This window comes from Marmota monax, unplaced genomic scaffold (genome assembly GCF_021218885.2).
Source record: "Marmota monax isolate L192 unplaced genomic scaffold, Marmota_monax_Labrador192_F-V1.1 WCK01_AAM20220418_F8-fsc00001, whole genome shotgun sequence".
Taxonomy (NCBI): Eukaryota; Metazoa; Chordata; class Mammalia; order Rodentia; family Sciuridae; genus Marmota; species Marmota monax.
The window spans coordinates 51,337,056-51,360,769 of record NW_026693777.1 but is presented as its reverse complement, the minus strand read 5'-3'; the positions used below and the strand labels follow the sequence as shown (position 1 = coordinate 51,360,769).

The 23,714-nt window shown below is 38.5% G+C and overlaps 1 protein-coding gene across 4 annotated transcripts in view; it reads left to right on the top strand.

The window, feature by feature from the left end:
- Window positions 1–23,714, top strand: part of Atp8b4 (ATPase phospholipid transporting 8B4 (putative)) — a 246,490-nt gene that overhangs the window by 4,844 nt on the left and 217,932 nt on the right. For 3 of the 4 annotated variants that reach the window (XM_058584792.1, XM_046460874.2, XM_046460873.2), the window contains exon 2: window positions 13,255–13,320. In XM_058584792.1, coding sequence (XP_058440775.1) covers window positions 13,293–13,320 — 28 coding nt within the window. In that variant the 5' untranslated portion in view covers window positions 13,255–13,292. Of the gene's footprint in view, window positions 1–13,254; window positions 13,321–23,714 lie in introns of those variants that run through there. The other variant, XM_058584791.1, reaches the window with a different exon arrangement.

The window sequence follows — 23,714 nt, the reverse complement described above, 5'->3', positions numbered from 1 at the left end:
TCTTCCTGTCCATGCTTGAGCTGGTTCTCAGAGACAAGGTGGAATTTAGCGGGGAAGCACCACAGTGAGGAATATAAAGAAAAGTTAGGAGGCGGGGAGAGGAAGCTGGGAGATTGAAGGAGGAGAAAAAGCAGACCGGGAGGAGGACACACGTTTATGGAGAGAACTGTATATACATATATATTAACAGTGCGACAGCTTGGAGGACACACTGTGGTCTCCATTTCATAGATTCAGATTGAGCCTTGGGAGGGGTACCTGAGTTGTTCAGAGTAACACTAGAAAGTAACTGAGCTGGGATTTGAATCTTATTATCTTTAAAGTTTCTCCTGTCTAGTTCTCTTGTCTCCAAGGGGCAAGAGGAAGCAGAGTCAGAGAAAGTGAGTAGGACAGAGTAGAGAATGGAGCCCAGAGGAGAGGAGGGCAGGATTGGTGTTGGCAAAGAAATGGGAAGAGATTGAGGTTGGAGCCATACTGGGTCCCTTTCCCCTTGACCTCTGAAGAGAACCCTCAGCTCAAAGGAAGTAGAGGATCCATCTGGTGGGAAACTTCCAGTTCTTCCTTATACTCTCAGTAGGGGAGGGAGGGGCTCCCAGGGCAGCCAAGGATCTGCCCCATGCGCAGTCCAAACTCCTGGTCTGGACTGCTCCTGTCTCTTCCTTACCTGCCCTGGCCCCTTTATTTTCTTTTTCTTCTCCAATCTCTTCCCATTCCTTTGCCTTTCTGTCACTCTTTTCAATCTTTCTCCTTCTACTGGTTCTTCTCCCTTAGGTTACCCCTTACACACCATCTCTACACTGAATGCGTATCATCTCTTTAAAGTCTCCTCCTCCTCCTCCTTCTCTTCCTTCTCTTCCTCCTTCTCCTCCTCTCTTTTAGATGCAGGGGACTGGGGCAGTCTCACCATGTTGCCCAGGCTCACTTAGCAACCCTCTCAAGAAGCTGGGGTTACACCAAATTCAGTTCCTTCTTTTTTTTTTAAAGCCTTACTACCCTTTTACACTTATCTTGCACTGCATATGTCTTGAAGGAATTATACTCACAGTCCTCCTTTCTTTCTAACATTTGTGTGGCTACTTTGGCAAAAAAGATTCAAAGAGCTACCTTTGAGATCTCATATCTAATGAACACTCTGTGCCCTTTGTCTCTATAGCCTATCAGGTTGACCCTAAGGCATACAGAGATTTGCTCCTGGTTTTGTAATGAGATAGGAGAAAGAGTGGGAATCCAAGATCAGGCTGTTTGACACCAAAGAACAGGCTTTCAACTACCACATCCCATTGCTGATTGAGTAGATCATCAGGCTATTCCCTTGAGGTCCTCCTGGTGAACTCACCATGGCCAGAGTGGGCCATCTGTCCTGTAGATTTTGGAATGTAATTCAACAGCACACCAAAAACAGGTCTACCTTCCTGGAGCAAACTAATATTAGCTCAGGAGACAGATGATATGAATAAGAATGACAATTTATTGATTTAAAATATGTAATATAACTGTCAGGAGGACCAGAATGTTCACTTCATCATGACTAGTGCCTTCTCTCCCTGTAGGGCAGCTTCTGTGGGAAAGCAACTTATTATCAGCAGGTTGCTTGGTGAGCATGAAATTGGAGCAGGGGGAATTATCCCTAATAACTTGATTGTTGAGTAGCCTCAGGTCATTAAAAGGACTCTCCATTTTAATCCTTTGCTAAAGCATTGTATCACCTGCACCTGGTGTACACTTTCCACTGTAAGAGATCTGAAATCATAATAAGGACAGGAGGCCCCTCTTCCCCACATAGGCATAACTAGCCTGTCTAACCTCAATCTCCAGGTGTCTGAAAACAACTCTTCATTTTCCCTCTATGAATTTGGATGTTCTTTTGATTTTGTTGTTTCTATCATTACAAGAATTATTTTCTATGACCAAACCTAAACTTGGAATGTAAAGAAAAGAAAATCTTCATAGAATTTTAATTTTTGATTTTAAAAAAGTACTAATCTCATTTTAAAATGAATGTATGCATAAAGCCCTTAGCTGTAATTTCTGTTAGTCATTCTCTTATTTTTCTCATACCTTTTCATAAATACATACCATATCACATATGTGATACACACATATACACATATATATGTAAACATCAAATCTACTAGAACTTTAACCCAAGGAAACCACCATTCTGGTAGCCTGCATGAGAGGAAGAAGCCAGGAGTAAGATAAGACCTACCTACTTAGCAGCTTCTTCCCATTTCTTCTGCTTTGGGACAATTTTTAAAAGGGGGAACGTTTACGTAAATATAATTTGCTTTAGTACTTGTAAATGGTTGAATTTCAAAATCCCAAGTTCCTGCTTCTACAGCTAGATTTTACTTTTTTGAAAACATTTTCTTCTTATCTCATTTTGTTTACTGTATTTCCTTAGATATCTTCTGGCCCAAAAGTTTAGTAAAAGATGACTGTTTCTCTACTCTGACATCATTTAGAGATGGAACAAGTGTCTGCAGGGGTATTTTGGTGAGGTGATATAGATGCAAGAATGAAAAGACAAATTTCCTTCCTCAAAGTTAAACTAGAATCTGATACATTGGTATGAATCCTCCATAAAAATACTCCTGAATTGCCATTGTTCTAAGGAAAAGATTGGTCTAGAGGAAACGTGGGCTTGAATGTCAATTCTTTCTTTTTCGTTGTAATTTTACGTTTCTGAGAATAAAAAAGCAGTTGAATAGTATCAAAAATAAGAAATAACTTCTGAAAAATTTTCAGAAATATTATTTAATCCATCCAATAGTGATTATTTTATCACTCTTGATTAATTATGAAATAGAGAATATTTTCTACAAAATCAAAAATCATGAAGATGACCATAAAGGATTTGGTATTGCTTTATGCTTGATTGTCTCGGAGTTTTTACAATGAGAAGTGCTTGCTGGAAGATCTAAACTAAGAGTGGGAAGGGGTTACATGGATATTTTCCCTTGGATTACCTTTATATTACACAAATACATTTAGGTCCATCTTTTTTTAAAATTATATTTTTAAAAATTGTGAGTGGACCTTTATTTTATTTATTAATTTATTTATGGTGCTGAGAATCAAACCCAGTGCCTCACACAAGCGAGACAAGCGCTCTACCACTGAGCCACAACCCCAGCCCTAGGTCCATCTTTTCTACTGGTTATCTGTCAGTTCTAATCTCTCAGACCAATCTGCCAAACCAACAAGGAAAAAAAAAGAAGGAGTTAGCCAGTGACTTGTCACAATCTTCTGAGAGTTGAATTCCTTGTGCCTGCTTTCTTTTTGTTCCCTCTCAGGGTATACAGTTCCTTTTGTCATCTTGGCTTAAAGAATTGTTCTTCCTCTGCTCCAGGGACTCTGAGCCATTGAAAATAGCACATGTTGACTTAGTCCCCAGAGAGAATTTTCAATCCCTAACAAGTTAGCCTAGAATTGCTGATGAGCTTCCCCCTCTGGCCAGATGGGGCTACCAGATACAAGGGTCATTGCCACAGGATTCTCCATCTTCCTTCCTTATGTAATTTTATATCTGTTGAGGCTTTTGTTTGTTTGCAACTGTTTTGGGAAACAAAGAAACAACAAAGAAAGTCCTTCATGGATGAGAACTTACTTTGCCCACCTTATTTTCACATGAAAGCTTTACCTCAAAAAACGATCCTTTTTATAAATCTTCCTTTCTAGCTCTAGTTCCTCTTCATTTGCTCATTTGCTCCCTCTCCCAGGATTTGCTCATTTGCTCTTCCATTGGCCCACAACAATCTTCCTATTGTTAATCCTTTGGGGTTCTAGGCTGGAGATAGGGGCACACAGGAGGATGGGGGCCAGTAAGTGGGAGGAGCCTCCTTGGACCAGGAAGCCTTCTAGTCCCCAGCTCTGGAAAGGCAGATTTAACATTCTACCATTTGCATCTGGGGATTGGGAAGGATAGTTGCTCAGTGACTTTTAGCATCTAGAAGCCCTTGCTCCATTCCTCTTAGAATTTCAAGACATTATTCCTTCATCTTCTTTCATTCAGCAAGTGTTGATAGGGCAATCCTGTGCACCAGGCGTGTATTAGATACCAGACTTACAGCTAAGAACTGGTACAGATAAAGTCTCTGCCCTAATTGGGTATATGAAGCAATGGGGAAATAGCTAAAATAACAGGCAATTCAGAGTGATAGGGACTCTGAAATGGGCCGTTCAGGCTTATGGGAGCGCATTGGGGTGTTCCTATCTGAGGTCAGGGAAGACCTCCTAGAGGTAGTGATATATGAGTGGGTATGAGAGCTGAGAGGGGCAGAGATAGGTTGGGTGGTTAACACAAGCAGAGGGAAGAGCATGTGTGAAGTCTCCCAGATGGCAAGAGGCTAAATGGAATGTTTCTGGAGTGTAGACCTGAGAAATGCAGGGAGGCATGTGGGCGGTGGAGGAGAGGGATAAGGAATCAGGCTAGGAAGATGAACAGGGATCAGGGTGTGGAAGGTTCTAGCAGTCATGTTAGAATTTGATCTTTGTTTCCCAAGGCCAGTGGAAAGTGTTTGGAGGGTCTTTAGCAGGGGCACAACATTTCCCTTTTATGAAGATAACTCTGGTGTTGATGTGGATGCTGGTCTATAGGTGGCCAAGGCTGGAGCGAGGGAGACCTGTGGGGAAGGAGCACAGGGCAAGAGCCGACATGCCCTAGTCACAACCCACGGCCGGGGCTGGGGTGAGGGAAGTAGTGAGGAGGGGTGGGAAGGATGGTCTCGGGCAACCTTGGTGGCAGTTGGTAGAAGGTGTAGAGGGAGGAACAGGGGACTTACTGATGGGTCATATTTGACACCTATCCCTGCTTCTAGGCAGCAGTGCCCTCTCTTCTTGCTTGGAGTCATCAGTTTTAGTAGCCTGGGCTCTAGAAAAGCCCAGGTCCTATGAGGTGTCAGTGGCTTTCTTTGTCAGGCAGAACTCAGAGGCACAATGAGGAGTTGTTTCAGGAGTTTTAGATTCTGGGGGGATCTGTGGTGGAGCAGAGAGGGCTGTGCTTCCTGTGCAAACTATTTTTTTGTAACTACTCTTCCCCTTCTGTGGCCTCCATATGACTGACAGACTTCTTATTTATGTATGTCTACTGCATCCTACCATATCAATTTTCTGAGCAGGAAGCAAACAAGTCATTTTCCCTTTGAATACAAAAAGCATACATTCATTACCTCTGTGTACCCAGTCAGGTATTTGCAAAGGTGTCTGGGTTACATCCATGATCTACTGGGTTCTGAATATTTGAAATCATTTGTTTGCTTCTGTATTCATTCTAAATCTTTAATAGACTTTACTATAAGAAGGAAATTAGACCCTGTGCAGAAAATGTGGAAGATAATAATGGCATTATTCTGGATTTCTTGATAAAACCTGGATGAGGCTATGAGGATAAATGGAGGAAAAAAATTTGAATTGTGTTTAGTTTCTCCAGAGCTTGGTTAATAATTTCTCTTACATGCGGCTCCCAAAGTTCAGGAGCTATTACCAGTTCCAGTTGATATGGACTACCTATGACTCTTGAGTAAAAGGCAGGTGCTGAAACCTCACCCCAAGATGTTCTGGGCCACAAGGTATGGGATATATTAGTTTTGGTACAATTTTAATGCCAAATTGAATGTCACACTTGTTCTTACCTTGAGTTGTCCAAGAGAAGTTCAATTTTTTCTTCTGAAGTTTAGATATTTGAGTCTAATGAGATAAACTGGCAATAGATTAATGGAGAAAAAACATGCACATTTTATTTGATCATAGTCCTACATGATGCAGGAGGCTTCATATTAAACACCCAGAGACCTGGAATGAGTTATTCATTTTTATATTTAGGTTCAATGAAGCAGCCAGAACCATGGAGAACTATAATTGGGCAAAAAGGGTCTGAACTAGTGAAAATGACCAAATGGGGGAGGCCCAGCAAGGCCTGTCTGATCTGATTCTTCTTGGCCCTTCAGTTGTAGCATTTCTTTCTCCCAGGTATGGGCTAGGAACTTTCTGGGATGGGGATCTTATTGATCTATAATAAAAAAAGTAAGTTGGAGAATTTCTTTATGGTCAACTCTACACAGAAAGGTAGGAGAAAGAATAGTAGTTTTAGGTTTTATGAATGGCTTTGGGGGAAAAGGATTCTGCTTTCTTACTTGTCTTGGAGAAGAGGAATTCCAGTTTTTGTGGCTTACTTTGAGAGAGAATGAGGAGTCAGAGGCAGAAGGGCAAAAGTTCAGAGAGAAACTTTCCTTCACTCTGGGACGTCATTTTCTAAGCCTCCAAACCTTTATAATGCAAATAAATTTTGTTTTACTACAAAATTATTCTTTTTTTCTTTTTTAGATATACATGGCAGTAGAGTGTATTTTTGACATATTATACATACATGGAATATAACTTATTCTTTTTTTTTTAGAAAGATTTAGATTTTTTTAAAATCGGTTGTTCAAAACATTACAAAGCTCATGATATATCATCTTTCATACATTTGACTCAAGTGGGTTATGAACTCCCATTTTTACCCCAAATACAAATTGCAGAATCACATCGGTTACACACTCACATTTTTACATAATGGCATATTAGTGACTGTTGTATTCTGCTACCTTTCCTATCCCCTACTATCCCCCCTCCCCTCCCCTCCCATCTTCCCTCTCTACCTCATCTGCTGTTGTTCAATTCTCTCCCTTGTTTCCTCCCCTTTCCGCTCACAACCTCTTATGTGTAATTTTGTGTAACATTGAGGGTCTCCTACCATTTCCATATGATTTCCCTTCTCTCTCCCTTTCTCTCCCCCCACTCGACTCTGTTTAATGTTAATCTTTTCCTCATGCTCTTCCTCCCTGTTCTGTTCTTAGTTGCTCTCTTTATATCAAAGAAGACATTTGGCATTTGTTTTTTAAGGATTGGCTAGCTTTACTTAGCATAATCTGCTCTAATGCCATCCATTTCCCTGCAAATTCCATGATTTTGTCATTTTTTAGTGCTGCATAATACTCCATTGTGTATAAATGCCACATTTTTTTTATCCATTCATCTATTGAAGGGCATCTAGGTTGGTTCCACAGTCTAGCTATTGTGAATTGTGCTGCTATGATCATTGATGTGGCAGTATCCCTATAGTATGCTCTTTTAAGATCCTCAGGGAATAGTCCGAGAAGGGCGATAGCTGGGTCAAATGGTGGATCCATTCCCAGCTTTCCCAGGAATCTCCATACTGCTTTCCAAATTGGCCTCACCAATTTGTAGTCCCACCAGCAGTGTACAAGTGTACCCTTTTCCCCACATCCTCGCCAACACTTGTTGTTGTTTGACTTCATAATGGCTGCTAATCTTACTGGAGTGAGATGGTATCTTAGGGTGGTTTTGATTTGCATTTCTCTGACTGCTAGAGATGGTGAGCATTTTTTCATGTACTTGTTGATTGATTGTATGTCCTCCTCTGAGAAGTGTCTGTTCAGGCCTTGGCCCATTTGTTGATTGGGTTATTTGTTATCTTATTGTTTAATTTTTTGAGTTCTTTGTATATTCTGGATATTAGGGCTCTATCTGAAGTGTGAAGGGTAAAAATTTGTTCCCAGGATGTAGGCTCTCTATTTACCTCTCTTATTGTTTCTCTTGCTGAGAAAAAACTTTTTAGTTTAAGTAGGTCCCATTTGTTGATTCTTGTTATTAACTCTTGGGCTATGGGCGTCCTATTAAGGAATTTGGACCCCGACCCCACAGTATGTAGATCGTAGCTAACTTTTTCTTCTATCAGATGCAGTGTCTCTGATTTGATATCTAGCTCCTTGATCCATTTTGAGTTACCTTTTGTGCATGGCGAGAGGAGGGGATTCAGTTTCATTTTGTTGCATATGGATTTCCAATTTTCCCAGCACCATTTGTTGAAGATGCTATCCTTCCTCCATTGAATGCTTTTAGCCCCTTTATCAAATATAAGAAAGTTGTAATTTTGTGGATTGGTCTCTGTGTCCTCTATTCTGTACCATTGGTCCACCTGCCTGTTTTGGTACTAGTACCATGCTGTTTTTATTATTATTGCTCTGTAGTACAGTTTGAGATCTGGTATCGCTATACCTCCAGATTCACACTTCCTGCTTAGAATTGCTTTTGCTATTCTGGGTCTTTTGTTTTTCCATATGAATTTCATGATTGCTTTATCTATTTCTACAAGAAATGCCGTTGGGATTTTGATTGGCATCACATTAAACCTGTAGAGAACTTTGGGTAATATCGCCATTTTGATGATGTTAGTTCTGCCTATCCATGAACAGGGTACATTTTTCCATCTTCTAAGATCTTCTTCTCTCTCTCTCTTTAGGGTTCTGTAGTTTTCATTGTATAAATCTTTCACCTTTTTTGTTAGGTTGATTCCCAAGTATCTTATTTTCTTTGAGGATATTGTGAATGGAGTGGTTTTCCTCATTTCCATTTCAGAAGTTTTGTTGCTGATATACAGGAATGCCTTTGATTTATGCATGTTGATTTTATATCCTGCCACTTTGCTGAATTCATTTATTAACTATAGCAGTTTCTTTGTAGACCCTTTTGGGTCTGTTAAATATATTATCATGTCATCCACAAATAGCAATAATTTAAGTTCTTCTTTTCCTATTTTTATGCCTTTAATTTCTTTTGTCTGTCTAATTGCTCTGGCTAGCATTTCAAGAATTAAATTGAATAGAAGTGGTGATAGAGGGCATCCCTGTCTTGTTCCAGATTTTAGAGGGAATGCCTTCAGTTTTTCTCCATTTAGGATGATGCTAGCCTGAGGTTTAGCATATATAGCTTTTACAATGTTGAGGTAAGTTCCTGTTATCCCTAGTTTTTCTAGTGTTTTGAACATAAAGGGATGCTGTACTTTGTCAAATGCTTTTTCTGCATCTATCGAGATGATCATATGGTTCTTATCTTTAAGTCTATTGATGTGGTGAATAGCATTTATTGATTTCCGTATATTGAACCAGCCTTGCATCCCAGGGATGAATCCTACTTGATCATGGTGCACAATTTTTTTGATATGCTTTTGTATTCGATTCGCCAGGATTTTATTGAGAATTTTTGCATCCAAGTTCATTAGAGATATTGGTCTGTAGGTTTCTTTCTTTGAAGTGTCTTTGTCTGGTTTTGGGATCAGGGTGATGTTGGCCTCATAGAATGAATTTGGAAGAGTCCTTCTTTTTCTATTTCTTGAAATAGCTTGAAAAGTATCGGTATTAATTCTTCTTTGAAGGTTTTGTAAAACTCCGCTGTATACCCATCTGGTCCAGGGCTTTTCTTGGTTGGTAGTCTTTTGATGGCTTCTTCTATTTCTTCATTTGTTATTGGTCTGTTTAAATTGTGTGTGTCTTCCTGACTCAATCTGGGCAGATCGTATGACTTAAGAAATGTATTGATATGTTCACTATCTTCTATTTTATTGGAATATAGGGTTTCAAAATACTTTCTAATTATCTTCTGTATTTCTGTAGTATCTGTTGTGATATTGCCTTTTTCATCCCGTATGTTAGTAATTTGAGTTCTCTCTCTTCTTCTCTTCATTAGCATGGCTAAGCGCCTGTCGATCTTATTTATTTTTTCAAAGAACCAACTTTTAGTTTTATCAATTTTTTCAATGGTTTTTTTTTGTTTCAATTTCGTTGATTTCTGCTCTGATTTTCATTATTTCTTGTCTTCTACTACATTTGCTGTTGTTTTGCTCTTCCTTTTCTAGGTTTTTGAGGTGTAGTGTGAGTTCATTTATTTGTTGGTTTTTTCTTTTTTTGAGGAAAGAACTCCAAGAAATGAATTTCCCTCTTAAAACTGCTTTCATTGTGTCCCATAGATTTCGGTATGTTGTGTCTGTATTGTCATTTGTCTCTAAGAATTTTTTTATCTCCTCCTTTATGTCTTCTGTAACCCATTGATCATTCAGTAACATATTGTTCATTTTCCATGTGATGTAGGATTTTTCCTTCCTTCTTTTATCATTGATTTCCAGTTTCATTCCATTATGATCAGATATCATGCATGGTATTATCTCCACACCTTTATATTAACTAAGAGTTTCCCTATGGCATAATATATGGTCTATCTTTTAGTAGGATCCATGTGCTGCTGAGAAGAAAATGTATACACTTGATGAAGGTTGATATATTCTATATATGTTGGTTAAGTCTAGGTTATTGATTGTGCTATTGAGTTCTATAGTTTCTTTATTCAGCTTTTGTCTAGAGGATCTGTCTAATGGTGAGAGCGGTGTGTTGAAGTCCCCCATAATTATTGTGTTGTAGTCTATTTGACTCTTGAACTTGAGGAGAATTTTTTTATGAACGTTGCAGCACCATTGTTTGGTGCATACAAATTGATAATTGTTATGCCTTGTTGGTGGATGGTTCCTTTTAACAGTATATAGTGTCCTTCTTTATCCCTTTTGATTAATTTAGGTTTGAAGTTGATTTTATTCGATATGAGTATGGCCACTCCTGCTTGCTTCTGAGAGCCATGTGAGTGGTATGATTTTTCCCAACCTTTTACCTTCAGCCTGTGTATGTCTCTTCCTATCATATGAGTCTCCTGAAGGCAGCATATTGTTGGATTTGTTTTTTTGATCCAGGTTACTAGCCTATGTCTCTTGATAGGTGAATTTAGGCCATTAACATTTAAGGTTACAATTGAAATATGGTTTTTACTTCCAGTCATGTTTATTTATTTATTTATTTTAGTTTGGCTTGTTTTTACTTTTTGGTTATTTTCCTCCCCCTTTACTGAGATACCTCCCACTGTTAGTTTTGGGCACTATTTTTCAATTCCTCTTCTTGTAGTATTTTTCTCAAAATGCTTTGCAGTGCTGGTTTTCTGGCTGTGAATTCTTTTAGCTTTTGTTTATCGTGGAAGATTTTAATTTCATTGTCAAATCTGAAGCTTAATTTTGCTGGATACAGTATTCTTGGTTTGAATCCATTATTTTTCAGTGTTTGAAATACATTTTTCCAGGATCTTCTCGCTTTTAAAGTCTATGATGAAAAAATCAGTCGTTAACCTAATTGGTTTACCCCTGAATGTAATCTGCCTCCTTTCTCTCGTAGCTTTTAATATTCTCTCCTTGTTCTGTATGTTGGCTATCTTCATAATTATATGTCTTGGAGTTGGTCTATTACGGTTTTGAATGTTTGGGGTCCTGTAGGCTTCCAGGATTTGGCAATCCATTCCATCTTTCATCTATGGGAAGTTTTCTAGAATTATTTCATTTAATAGGTTGTCCATTCTTTTGGTTTGAATCTCTATGCCTTCTTCTATCCCGATGACTCTCAAATTTGGTTTTTTTATGACATCTCATATCTCTTGAATAGATTGCTCGTGAGATTTAAGCATCTTTTCTGTGTTGACTATATTCTTTTCAAGTTGATAAACTTTGTCTTCATTATCTGATGTTCTGACTTCTACTTGATCTAGTCTATTTGTAATATTCTCGCGTGAGTTTTTAATTTGGTTTATAGTTTCCTGCATTTCTAGGATTACTGTTTGATTTTTTTTAAGATCTCTATCTCCTGGTAAAGCTTGTTCTTTGCCATTTGAATTTGTTTGTTTAATTCGTTTTCAAAATATACTTTCATTGCTTGGACTTGTTGTCTCATGTCTTCTCTAATATTCCTTTCCATCTGAGTTAGGTATGCCTTGATTTCTTTCCCTATCCATGTTTTTGATGCTTCTAGGTCCTCCTGTAGATTTAAGTTGTCCTGCATTGTTTGTAGTCCTTTTTTCCCTTGTTTTTTCATGTTGTTCACGTTACTTTCCAGCTGTATTTGATTGCTGTATTTCTGCTCTCTCCTATAGATTTGTTTTGGTTTTGTATATCTCTGTTGTCTCTCCTTTGTGTTGGTAGACTATGCCTGCTAAAGTGGATTCCGCTGGGAAGGAATTCCGATGGCCGAGCTCCAGTGACGTCACCTCTCTGCTATGGTGGGCCCCAGGCTCCTTGCCTGGGTGTCCGAATGGGGGGGGGTGGGACTGGACTGTCTCTGGTTGGTTTCAGCTCCCGGTCGCCGGTGGGCGTGCGGTCTCCAGCCGCCCAGTCATGAGGGCCTGGCCTCTAGTCCCCTGGTTTCTCCTGCTAGTCCTGGCTTCTCCTGCTAGACCAGTCTTCCCCTGAGTGATGCCTCTCGGCAGTTCAAACTGTACTCTGGGCCTGCTGTTTGCTGGGTGTGGAGGGTGGCTATTGGGAACCCCGGCACTCTATTGTTTTGATTTTTTCCGCTTGCCCCTCCCCCAGCGCTGGCAAGACAGGTTTCGTTTTCGCCGCTGATGGGAGGGGGAGTTGGAGGTCAGGTGTCTCTAGCTTTCCCCGCGTCTTTATGCAGGCTCGTTCTGATAATCCCTCCCCCAGAAAGCCTAGGAGAGATTTTATGCGAATTCCCTGCTGTATGGGAGATGGGTTGAGTAACACACACCTGTTTTATTGTTGCAATCTGTCAGAGACTGGCAGTGGTTACGTCAGCTCTCCAAAATGGTGGCCGCTGGCTTCCTTGGTGGAGTTTCTGTTGTGGGGGATAGAACTGGACTGTTTCTTTCCCTGTCTGAAATCCCGAACTCAGCCCGGGGCTTAGTGAGGGCACAGCCAGCAGGATTCCACAGAATCCGTAGCAACGTTTCTCTCTGCTTGCAGGTCGCTTCTCGGTGGCGCCCTGCCATCTGTAGCCGCGGGGTGGGCCGCGCGGATCAGTCAGCCTGGATCTCCGGTCGCACAGTTGGCTCGTGTTTGAGACTCAATTACTGGACCTCGGTGCTGGAAATCCTTCCTCTAGGTTTTGGTGCACCCCCATTTTGCTGTAAATTCCTAACAAGATAGTTTTTTGTCGTTTTAACTCGTTATTCACCTGCGCAGTGACGCGGTACACGGGGTGTGATGCACTCTATTCGCGGCCATCTTGGAGTATCAATATAACTTATTCCAATTAGGATCCCATTATTGTGGTTATACATGGTGCGATGTGGAGTTTTACAGGTTGTGTATTCATATATGAACACAGGAAATTTCTGTCTGATTTATTTTACTTTCTTTCCTATTCCCATCTCCCCTCCCTTCCCTTCATTCCACATTATCTAATGCAATGTAGAATTATTCTTATCCAGTTAGATTTAAGCCTGATAAATTGAAGCTGTTCCTTATTGTGTCAGTGACTTCCTAGTCATATAGATTTATCTAGGAAGAAAGTTAATAAATATAAATTTATGGTCATTGAACATTTTTCAAATACTGATATTGTATGCTTCTCCTGTTTTCTAACATAGGTCCGTGTTTGAGATCTGGTAAATGGTCAGGAGCAATAATGTTCTGCAGTAAAAAGAAATTGCTTGGTAAGTATTGTGTTCTTCAGATGATATGAAGCGATATGCATTTTAATGTTAACTTTAATTTTTTATGGAGGTTTAATTTATTGACAACACACACACTGGTCTTAAGTGTTCTGTCCAACAAGTTTGACAGTTCGTGTCTGCATCCTTGTAACTCTCAAGGTTGTATAAAACAAGATATAAAACGTTTCTGTCACCTTAGAAAATTCCCTGGTGTGTCTTTTTATTCATCCTTCCTACATTCCCCACAGCCATCTTTTCATTTCTATCAGTTTAACTTTGCCTGTTTTTAACACAAATATAAATGAAACAACACAGAATTATTCTTTGGTCCTGCTTCTTCTGCTCAGTGTAAGGTTTTTGACGCATATCTATGTGGTTGCATGAATCAATAGTTTGTTCTTCATTTTTATTTCTGTGTGGTGTGTGCATACATGAACACTTAAAACCAGCTTTACACGGTGGAAATAATTTTGGTTGTTGTAGGAGGAAATACTTTGTTTTCTTGATTGAGTAATCAGTCAACTGGAAATAGTTGGAACATCTCTTATCTGAAATACTTGGGGCCAGAAGTATTTCAGAGTTTGAATATTTTCAGATTTTGTAATATTTGCACAGACTTTACCTGCTTGAGCATCCCTAATGTGGGAATCTGGAATGCTTCAGAATCTGAAACTTTTTGGGTATCATGTCAGTAGTCACAAAGTTTTGGATTTTGGAGCATTTTAGATTAAGATATTCAAACTATAGTATTAAATAATATTCTGGTTTCTTGTGCAGCATCCCAACTAGTAAGTATTGATTTTGCCTTTTGGTCCTGGTTAGCCAGTGGCAGTCTATCATGCAGTTTTTCCTTCAGTGAATGTGTATCCAATTTATTGCTGCTATTTTCTTTATTTTTGACCATAGATTTTGTAGACTGAAGGTTGGGCTGGAGTTAATCTACTGCCCCATCCCTTCTAGTGACACCCCTGACAGTTCTTTAACCTACTTGCCTAGGTATTGATTTCATGGTGCAGACCATGCTGTTGGACACTCACTCATTGCAACATAGTCTCAAAATGAGTTACAAGTTGTCTCAAGGTTGTTCCCACTGCCGGCCATTAACCACAACCCTCTGGAGCAACGCTTTCCCAGTACTAATCTAAGAGTCTAGAATGACTGTCATTTTTTTTCTTTGTCACTTGAAATAATTTATATCAGACCACTGGTACGATCTTACTATTGTAAACATAAGGTTAGTTAGAACATGGGTAAGTTTCTGACAGAACCTAATATTGCAAAATTTGGTGTGTTAAGAACATGGTCTGAGACCCAGGCCTCACTTGTGTATATATATATTAATGTACACACAAAAAAGAGGCAATTTCTTAATAAATAAAAGTAAAAAAGCAGAAGTGACTGTAATTGTGCAATCTAGGGACCATCATTCAAGGCTGTTGGGGGTACAACTTTGGAGGCCCCACCACAGTGAGCTCTATTCATGCACTTGTGTGTTGATCTAATTATATATCCCCAAATGGAATTTCACTGCACATTATTTTGAAACTCTCTCTTTAAACTTAATACTGTGGTTATAGATATTTTTGTCTAATTATTTCTCCATAACATTATTCTTATCTACATGTTCCCATAACTTTTTTTTTGGAAAATATTGTTTTACTGAAAAGTTGAAAGAATCCTAAAATGAACACCCACATGCACTTCACTTTATCTGTAGTTGTCACAGTTTGCTACTGTTTCCTCTCTTTCTTCCTTTCTCTTCAAAAAGTGCTATGCTTCTCCTGAGAATAGGCTTTCTCCTACAAAACTACAGTATTGGTACCACATGTAAGAAACATAACATTGATAAATGACATACATTCCATTTTTTAATTTCCCCAACTGTTACCCCCAAATCTCATCTCTCAGAGCTGATTTAAATTTGATACAATATCTAATCACTATTCACACGTTGAGTTTGGCTTTTAATCCATTTACTTTCTTTTAACTTTAGATTATTTTTCTTTATTTTGAATTTTAGGAAAGTCTAGTCCAGCCATTTATAGCATCTTCATAATGGAGTGGCAAAATAGAGAAAGGGGACCAGGAGGGAGAAGGAGGAGAGGGAAAGGGAAGATCTTGGGGAATGAAATTCACCAAAATATTGTCATACTGTGTGCATGTCAAATGTGTGACAGCAAATCCCACTTTTATGTATAATTGTAATGCACTAATAAAAAAGGAAGAAAGAAAAAGTATTCTAAATAGTTTAGTTAATTCCTACTATATTGATTTGGATTGAATACTTTTGGTACAAATATTATATTAACAATTGTTTTTAAATGGACAGTTGTAATGGTCCTTCGTGGTGTGATAGAAACACGAGTCAGAAACAATAGGAGTAAACCTGGGCTTTGCTGTTTAACAGCTCTTCCTGCTTGAGTTCTCTGAGCCTCACCTTTCTTATTTATAAAAGTTCTAACTGATATTTTTTTTTAATGAGAAATGCAGTGTTTATCTTCTTCACACAGAATTTCATCTTTTAGACAAATAATCACTGCTGTTTTAAGGAAGTTAACTGGTTTTTTCCACATAGCTGTGTCTGTTTCTGCACCCTAACTCTAACTGGCAGAGAAAGCTGAGGCATGTCCCTTCTTCTTGGACCTGTTACAATGGCCATATGACTTAGAAACTCACATTGGGTCACCATCACTAGCATCATCATCATGATTGGGAATGAGGCATTTTTGGGTCACATTAATTCTTCTCCTTGAGATCTGGTAATAGGGTGGAGAGCTTCTTTTACTTGAAGTATTTATTCATTCTTTTATTCATTCAGTCAGTCAATCAATAGCATTTTCTTTTTTGGTACTGAACTCAGGGGCACTTGACCACTGAGCCACATCCCCAGCCCTATTTTGTATTTTATTTAGAAACAGGATCTCACTGAGTTGCTTAGTGCCTCACTTTCTCTGAGGCTGGCTTTGAACTCACCATCCTCCTGCCTCAGCCTCCCAAGCCACTGGGATTACAGGTGTGTGCCATTGTACCTGGCTAATAGCAGTTTTTAAAGTATATTTTTAAATTTTAATAGACACATACTAGTTGTGCATTGTTATGAGGTATAGTATGACATTTCAGTACATGTTTACAAAGCACCATAATCATCAGATCAGAATAACTGGCATACCCCTCACCTCAGACATCTATCATTTCTTTTCAAAAAACATACTAGAACCCTTATGATATGTTGTTATACTAACTGTAGCTTTTTACAATTCAATAGAATATATATATATATATATATATATATATTTTTTTTTTTTTTTTTTTCACATAATTTTTATGTTTATGGTAGCAATCATGACTTTAAAACATCTTACTCACCATCATTACAGTGTTATATTTGCCAGAGGAGTACAATGTAGAGATTTGAATCTGCCTGGGTTTCTTTGGGGAAATACCTTGAAGAGGTGATATTGTGCCTCAATAAGGTACTTCACATCTACAGCATTAATAAAGCTGCACTTAGACTTATCTAAACTCTCAGCATCATCAGGAAGCTGAGGCTGTTGATAATTTCTGTGAAAATATGTGAACCAGTCATGAGTGTAATGAGAAAATACTAATCTCCTCCTGAGATATACTTTATTTTTTATTATATCCATATTCATATAAGTCTCACATTCTTTGAGATGTGAAAAATGACAGTGAATTGAGTCAGATACTTAAAACACTGTGACTACAGTCTATTTTCCATTTGTTTTTTGTAATTTACCCTCTCTGGATAGTTTGCAGGGGAGGCCCAGCGACAAATTGTGTTAAAGCTAATATGTGTTTCTCCACGAAACAATCAGAAAAGTGTTGTTCATGTATAAAATACCTAATTCAGATCTTATTACTTTGGCAATATGGAAAGCAAAAGAAGTAGATAATTAAGATCTTTCTTTACTAAAGCTGTTCTTGATTCCAAAATGCGGGAGCTGTGGAGCCAGCACGTATTACACCACAAGGGCTGCCCTTAGAGTGTTTATGGGGCATGGGGACGAGTCAGATCAGGGCTGCTTTCTGTCTTCCGTGGGCCTTAGGCACTTCTGCCTTTGTTTTTTCCTTCCTCCATAAAATGTATTAAACATTGGATTTTATGACTGCATTAGTACAAAGACAAATAGAATTCAGACTGGATCCATTATTGTGAATCCATTATTATTTTATTCATTTTTTTCTTTTGATTTTAAAATAAATGAAAATTAAAACATTTTTGAGGGTCCTTAAAATTATCATGGGGCCTACGCACTCTGCCAGCTGTGCCCCTGGGGAAGTCAGCCCTGAACCAGTTTGGGGCCAGCTGCCTTCTAGAAAGCAACCCTAAATGTCCTGGGCAGGAGAGAGAGAGATGGCTTCATGGTTTCTTAGGCTTATTTTTGTGAACCTTCATGTAGAGAGCAGTCCATGATGCCTGCAGTAATGTAGCTCTTTGACATTATTATTGCTACTATAAGTTTAAAAATCATGCGGTGATATAGAACTCTATGGCCCTTACGTATTTTCACTACACTCCAAAATCTTCAGAGTTTTTTCCTTGTCCAACTTATCCATACGTTTGATTCTAGGTGGCTGTGATGTAACATGGTTCATTTAGATCAATAGCGTAAGAATTTCCTGGGTTTGACCAGCATTAGTGCTCTAGGTGTGTAAAGCTCTGTTAACCCTCTGTAATGGTCCTTTGTGGTGTGATAGAAACACGAGTCAGAAGCAATAGGAGTAAACCTGCCCTTTGCTGCTTAACAGCTCTTCCTGCTTGAGTTCTCTGAGCTTCACCTTTCTTATTTATAAAATGGGGTTCGTCCCTTTCTCTCTCTCTCAAGGCTATTGTGAAGATGAATGCAAAATGTAATGACATATATGAAGTACTTTACAAATCACAAAAGTACTGTATCAGTGTTAGGCTACTGAATTCATAGAAACCTGGTATAGTTCATAGGTTGGTAGGTTTTTATCCTAATATTCTGGGTTTTGCCAAAATGATTTTGTCCGGTTTCATGGCTGACATGAATAATACCTTTACAGGTGGATTTTCTGTTGACAGACTTAACTTGTAAGGGGCTCTGATTTTTAAGAGAACATTTTGGAAGCCCTGGGAGTCTTTGCTGTGTTGCTCATTTCACAGGGGTTATTTATTTTTGGTGAGTCAGAGGCCTGCCAGTGTGGTAGAAACAATAAGAATCAGCTGCTTTGGTTGAAATTTATATACCTGCTTTGCAGGAGTTTATAGTGATTTCTCTTAAAATAAATGTTGAATTATTATGTCTGTTTTGCAACCAAGCAACAATAGGATCCAGGAATTATGGAGCCTCAATGCTAACAGAATTTTGGATTTTTTGTTTTTTTTGGCTCTAATAAAGGAATAAAGTCCATATTTTTGTTTTCCTGTGTAATTAGATTAGTTAATGCCACAGACATTTTTTGAGCATATTAGACACTGGGTTTGTCCTGTGTTAGAGGATTTGTGATTAAAAAAATGAAAAATGCATATTCTACCCTTACTGGTATCATATTAATACATTAATGTAATTATAATATATATGTAAAATTTATATATATATATTTCTTGTATCGATAAAATTTACAAGTATATAAAATTTATATACACACACATATAGTTTAACCAGTAAATGAACCCAGGGTGCTTAACCACTGAGCAACATTCCCAGCCCTTTTTATGTTTTATTTAGAGACAGGGTCTTGCTAAGTTGCTAAGAGCCTCACTATATTTCTGAGGCTGGCTTTGAACTCACCATTCTCCTGCCTCAGTCTCCCAAATCTCTGTGATTACAGGCATGCACCACTGTGCTTGGCTTAATAATATATATATATATATATATATATATATATATATATATATATTTAAAGAACATATTTTTCCTTGGGTTTATCTCTTATGGAACAACAACAGAAATCCAAAGGCTGTCTTCTCAAGTAGTTTTGCAGTTACATGAAGTAGCTGTTGTTTTAAACTTGCTTTTTGTCTGTTATAGTAACTCATTTGTGAAGTTGGATCATGCTTTTTTCAAAATCTGTTTTCTTTAGTTTAATTGAATGAGACCATTGAAATGAAATACCAAAAGGTACTGATAAGTCAATGACATGCTTAAGACAGTGCTGGCTTCACAAAAGCCCTCTCATAACTTTGGGCTTAAATTTCCTAATGATGTCTCATGTATATTTTAATAACTTTTTGGTATTCAGGAAGGAAGGAGCATGGTGTATTTTCTCTGGTGCCACTAGAGGTGAGAACCACCTAATCCCTTCTATTTTACCACATTAAAATTCTATGTAAAAAGATAATGGGGGAGGCTGGGGTTGTGGCTCAGTGGTAGAGTGCTTGCCTATCACACATAAGGCACTAGGTTCAAACCTCTGCACCACATAAAGATAAAATAAAGATATTATGTCCACCTACAACGAAAAAATAAGTGTTAAAAAAAGGTGATAGGGATCATCCCAGAGATCCCAAGTCCTGCTGCTTGTCCTAAATATTGCAGGACGTTGTCCTCCATCCCTAGGTTCATCAGCCTCTCTGATTGGGAGAACAGAAGGAGACAGCATTGGAGTCCTTAGACCTAGGTGTGCTCCAGACTTTTGTCCTGTGATTTAGTTTTGGAATAGAAATCTTCTCACAGAGGATTCATTCTGTATTTAAAAATTGACCACCATAGTCATTTTGCAGAGTTGCAAATAGAAAGTTCAGAGAAGAGCTGTCTTCTTATTCTCAAGTACTTACTGAGTTTGTGTGCTACTCTAACTTTATCCAAATGTGGCACTATGTAGGCTTAGAGAGATCTGATGTTTTATTACCCCTGATGTGGGTTAGGTTAGGTTGCTGTAAAAGATCAACAGTCACAGAGGACTTCCTAAGGAGAAGCCTAGAACCTGTTCTTCAACACCGTCCTTTCTCATGTCTCTTTGGTATTAGCAGCGGTGGTTGTTCTCTTCTTGAATGCTCATCAGTTTTAGTCTTCATGACTCTCACATTCTTCTTGCTTCTCAGATTTATACTTTTATCTTCTTCACTGGACCCTTGTTACAGAATTTCCTCCTGGTTCAGTCTTCTTCACTTTTTTTCTCCGAACATATTGTTCCATAGAGAACTTGTTTTCTATCTTGGCTTCTGTTCACTTCTAAGGAGATGATTCTTAAATATAGTGTACACTGTGAGAAACTAAATATTATACCTTATTTCCCTCTGCTGCTACCTTTGATCTAATAGTACTCTTAATACAGTTCTAGATTGCTGTAGTAGCCAGTTTTCTGTTACTATGACATAGTACCCCAGGCAGAAGCAGTTTTTTTTTTAAACAAAGAAAAGAGATTTATTTAGTTCATGGTTCTGAAGGTTCAAGGGCATAGTGCCAGCATTGGCTCAGTTTTAGTGAGGACCTCTTGGCAGTTGGCATCCCAACAGTAGGAACACACAGGGGAGGAAGAGATTGGATCACTAAACAGGAATTCAGAGAGTGAGTCAGGAGTCAAATTTGCTCTTGGAATTTGCTCTCACAAGAACTCAGGTCCCTTAAACCTACCTTAGTCCCTCCTGAGGGCAGCACCCCAGTGATCCAAACCCACCAACCAGACTCCACCTTTTAAAGATCTACCACTTCCCAATATCGTTGCACTAAGAACAAATCCTCTAACGTAAATCCTTGGGGTAGATACTCAAACCATAGTAATTGTATTGAATGGTAAGATTTGGGAAATAGAAGGATCTTCACAATCACATTGTCCAGCTTTACTTCCAACTTGATAATCTATTCCTATAGTGCAGCTGAATATTTCCTTGAATATTTGCTCTGACAGGTAGTTCAGGCATCTAATTTAGGAGACGACTTGTTCTCTGTTTTGACAGAAAATTCAATTACATATTAACTGGAATTTCAGAGCCTTGTAAATTTCACTTTCTGTTCTGAGCTTTTGAATAATGCAGAATAGATATTCTACCATCTATATTAAAGATCATCAGATATTTGAAGACCTTCCTCATATTGTTACATCTCCATGTTTTCTCTCTCTCTGAATTTCCCTTTATATCTGTCTTTTTGGTTAGACACCTCCCAGTTTTTTCTAATATAAGACATGGTTCATAGTTTTCAAATTTTTATTATGACTGAGATCTGAGTTCCACAAGGAAATTTATGCTGTCTTTCTCCTTTTTGACTTTGAAACATATAGCATGCTGTTCTTCATTTTGTTCCAGAAACTGAATAGATGTTTGAATGAACACCTATTGTTTCTGATGCTTTTTTTATTGGGTCTTTTTAGTTACACATAATATTAGGATTCATTCTGACATAATTATAAAAGTATGAAATATATTTTGCTCCAATGCAGTCCCTAGTACTTCCCCTTTCATTTTCCTCTTCCTTCCCTGATTTCCTTCCTTCTACACTCCTGATCTTTCTGTTACTTACTTATAGATTTTTTTAAAAAAATAGTGCCTTATAGATATACATAAGGTTAGATCACTGTGGTATATTCATATATGTACATAGGAAGGTTAGGGCTGGTTCATTCTGCTGTTCTTCCCTTATCCTGTCCCTCCTCTCCTTCCTTAGTTCCCTCTCTTTACTCCACTGAACTTTGTTTTGATGGAATACATCTCCCCCAATTTTCTTTTTTTCCCTTTATTTTAGACCAGCTTCTGCTTATCAGAGAAATGGTTTGACCTTTGGTTTGTTGGGACTGGTTTATTTCATTTAGCCTGATAGTCTCCTGTTCTATCCATTTACTGGGAAATGCCATAGTTTCATTCTTTTTTTATGACTAAGTAATACTCCATTGTGTATATATACCACATTTCTTAATCCATTTATCTGTTGAAGAGCACCTAGGTTGGTTCTCTAGCTTGGCTATTTTGAATTGTGCTGCTGTAAACATTGACGTAGCTGTATCACAGTAGTATGCTGATTTAAAATCTTTTGGATACATACCAAGGAGTGGGGTGGCTGGGTCATATGATGGTTCCATTTTCGTTTTTTTTTTTTTTTTTTTGAGGAATCTCTGTACTGCCTTCCAGAGTGTTTTTTTAGTAACAATGTATGGATGTACCCTTTCCCCAACATCCTCACCACCATTTATTGTTACTTATATTCTTGATAATTTCCATTCTGAGTAAAATGATATGAAATCTCAATATAGTTTCAATTTTATTTTGCATTTATTTGTGAATGTGAATCCTTCTCCTCTATGTAGGCAGATAGCCTTTTCTTCTGGAACTTCAAAGATGTCATTCCACTGATTTCAAGTTTCTACTGATTCTTTTGAAAAAGCAGCTGACTATCTTACTGTGACTGTTTTGAAGGCCTTTGCAACTTTGAGAAGCTAGAAAGAGATGATCCTTGTGGAAGGCAGATTGAAGCTTCCACTCCCCCAAAATATCTACTTCCCTAGAACCTAGGCATACATTCCCTTCTGTGGTTAGAGGAACTTTGCAGTGGAGGATCTTGAGATGGCAACAATACCCTGGATTATGTAGATGGCCCCAGAATAACTGCCAGGACCCAGAGAAGAGGGTGTCAGATGGTCAGAGTCAGAGAGGGAGGCCTGACAATGAGAGCAGAGTTCAGAGGGATGTGGGCCATGAGCCAAGGGATGTGGGCAGCTGTTAGAAGCTGGAAAAGTTGAGGAAGTGTTTTACCTGAAGAGCCTTGAAAGGAACTCAGCCCTGATAACAGGTTTGGACTTCCAGCATCCAGAACTGTAAGATGATATGTTGATGTTGTCTGAGCTAATAAGTTTCTCGTAATTTTTGTTAAAACAGAAATAGAAAAGAGAATTTGAAAGGACTGTTCTGGCTGTTCTGTTGACAATATAGACTGACTGGGAGGCAGGGGTAGAGGCAGTGAGACCTGAGGGGAGGCTATTGCAGTAATCTCAGAAGGAGGTGGGAGATGATGGTGGCTTAAACCATAGCACGGGCAGGAGAGCTGGGGAGAAGTGGCCAGATGGCCTAAATGCCACCTTTCTTTTCTGCCTGAAATCCTGGCTCACTCATATCTCTTTTTAAGTGCTTTTTATTTGATATTTCATGAATAAGTAGATAAACAAGGCTCCTTTTTTTTTCCTGTTGTTCTTTTCACACTGGGACAGATATGCTACTAGAAGGAACAGCAGAGGAAAAAGCCCTCTTTTTTTTAGAGAGAGAGAGAAAGAGAAAGAGAGAGAATCTTTTTTGTAGATGGACACAACACAATGCCTTTATTTTTTAGGTGGTGCTGAGAATCGAACCCGGGTCCCGCCTGTGCTAGGCGAGCGCTCTACTGCTGAGCCACAATCCCAGCCCCAAAAGCCCTCTTTTTAAAATGTATTTTTTATTATAATTTGTTATATATGACAGCAGAATGTATTAAAATTCATAT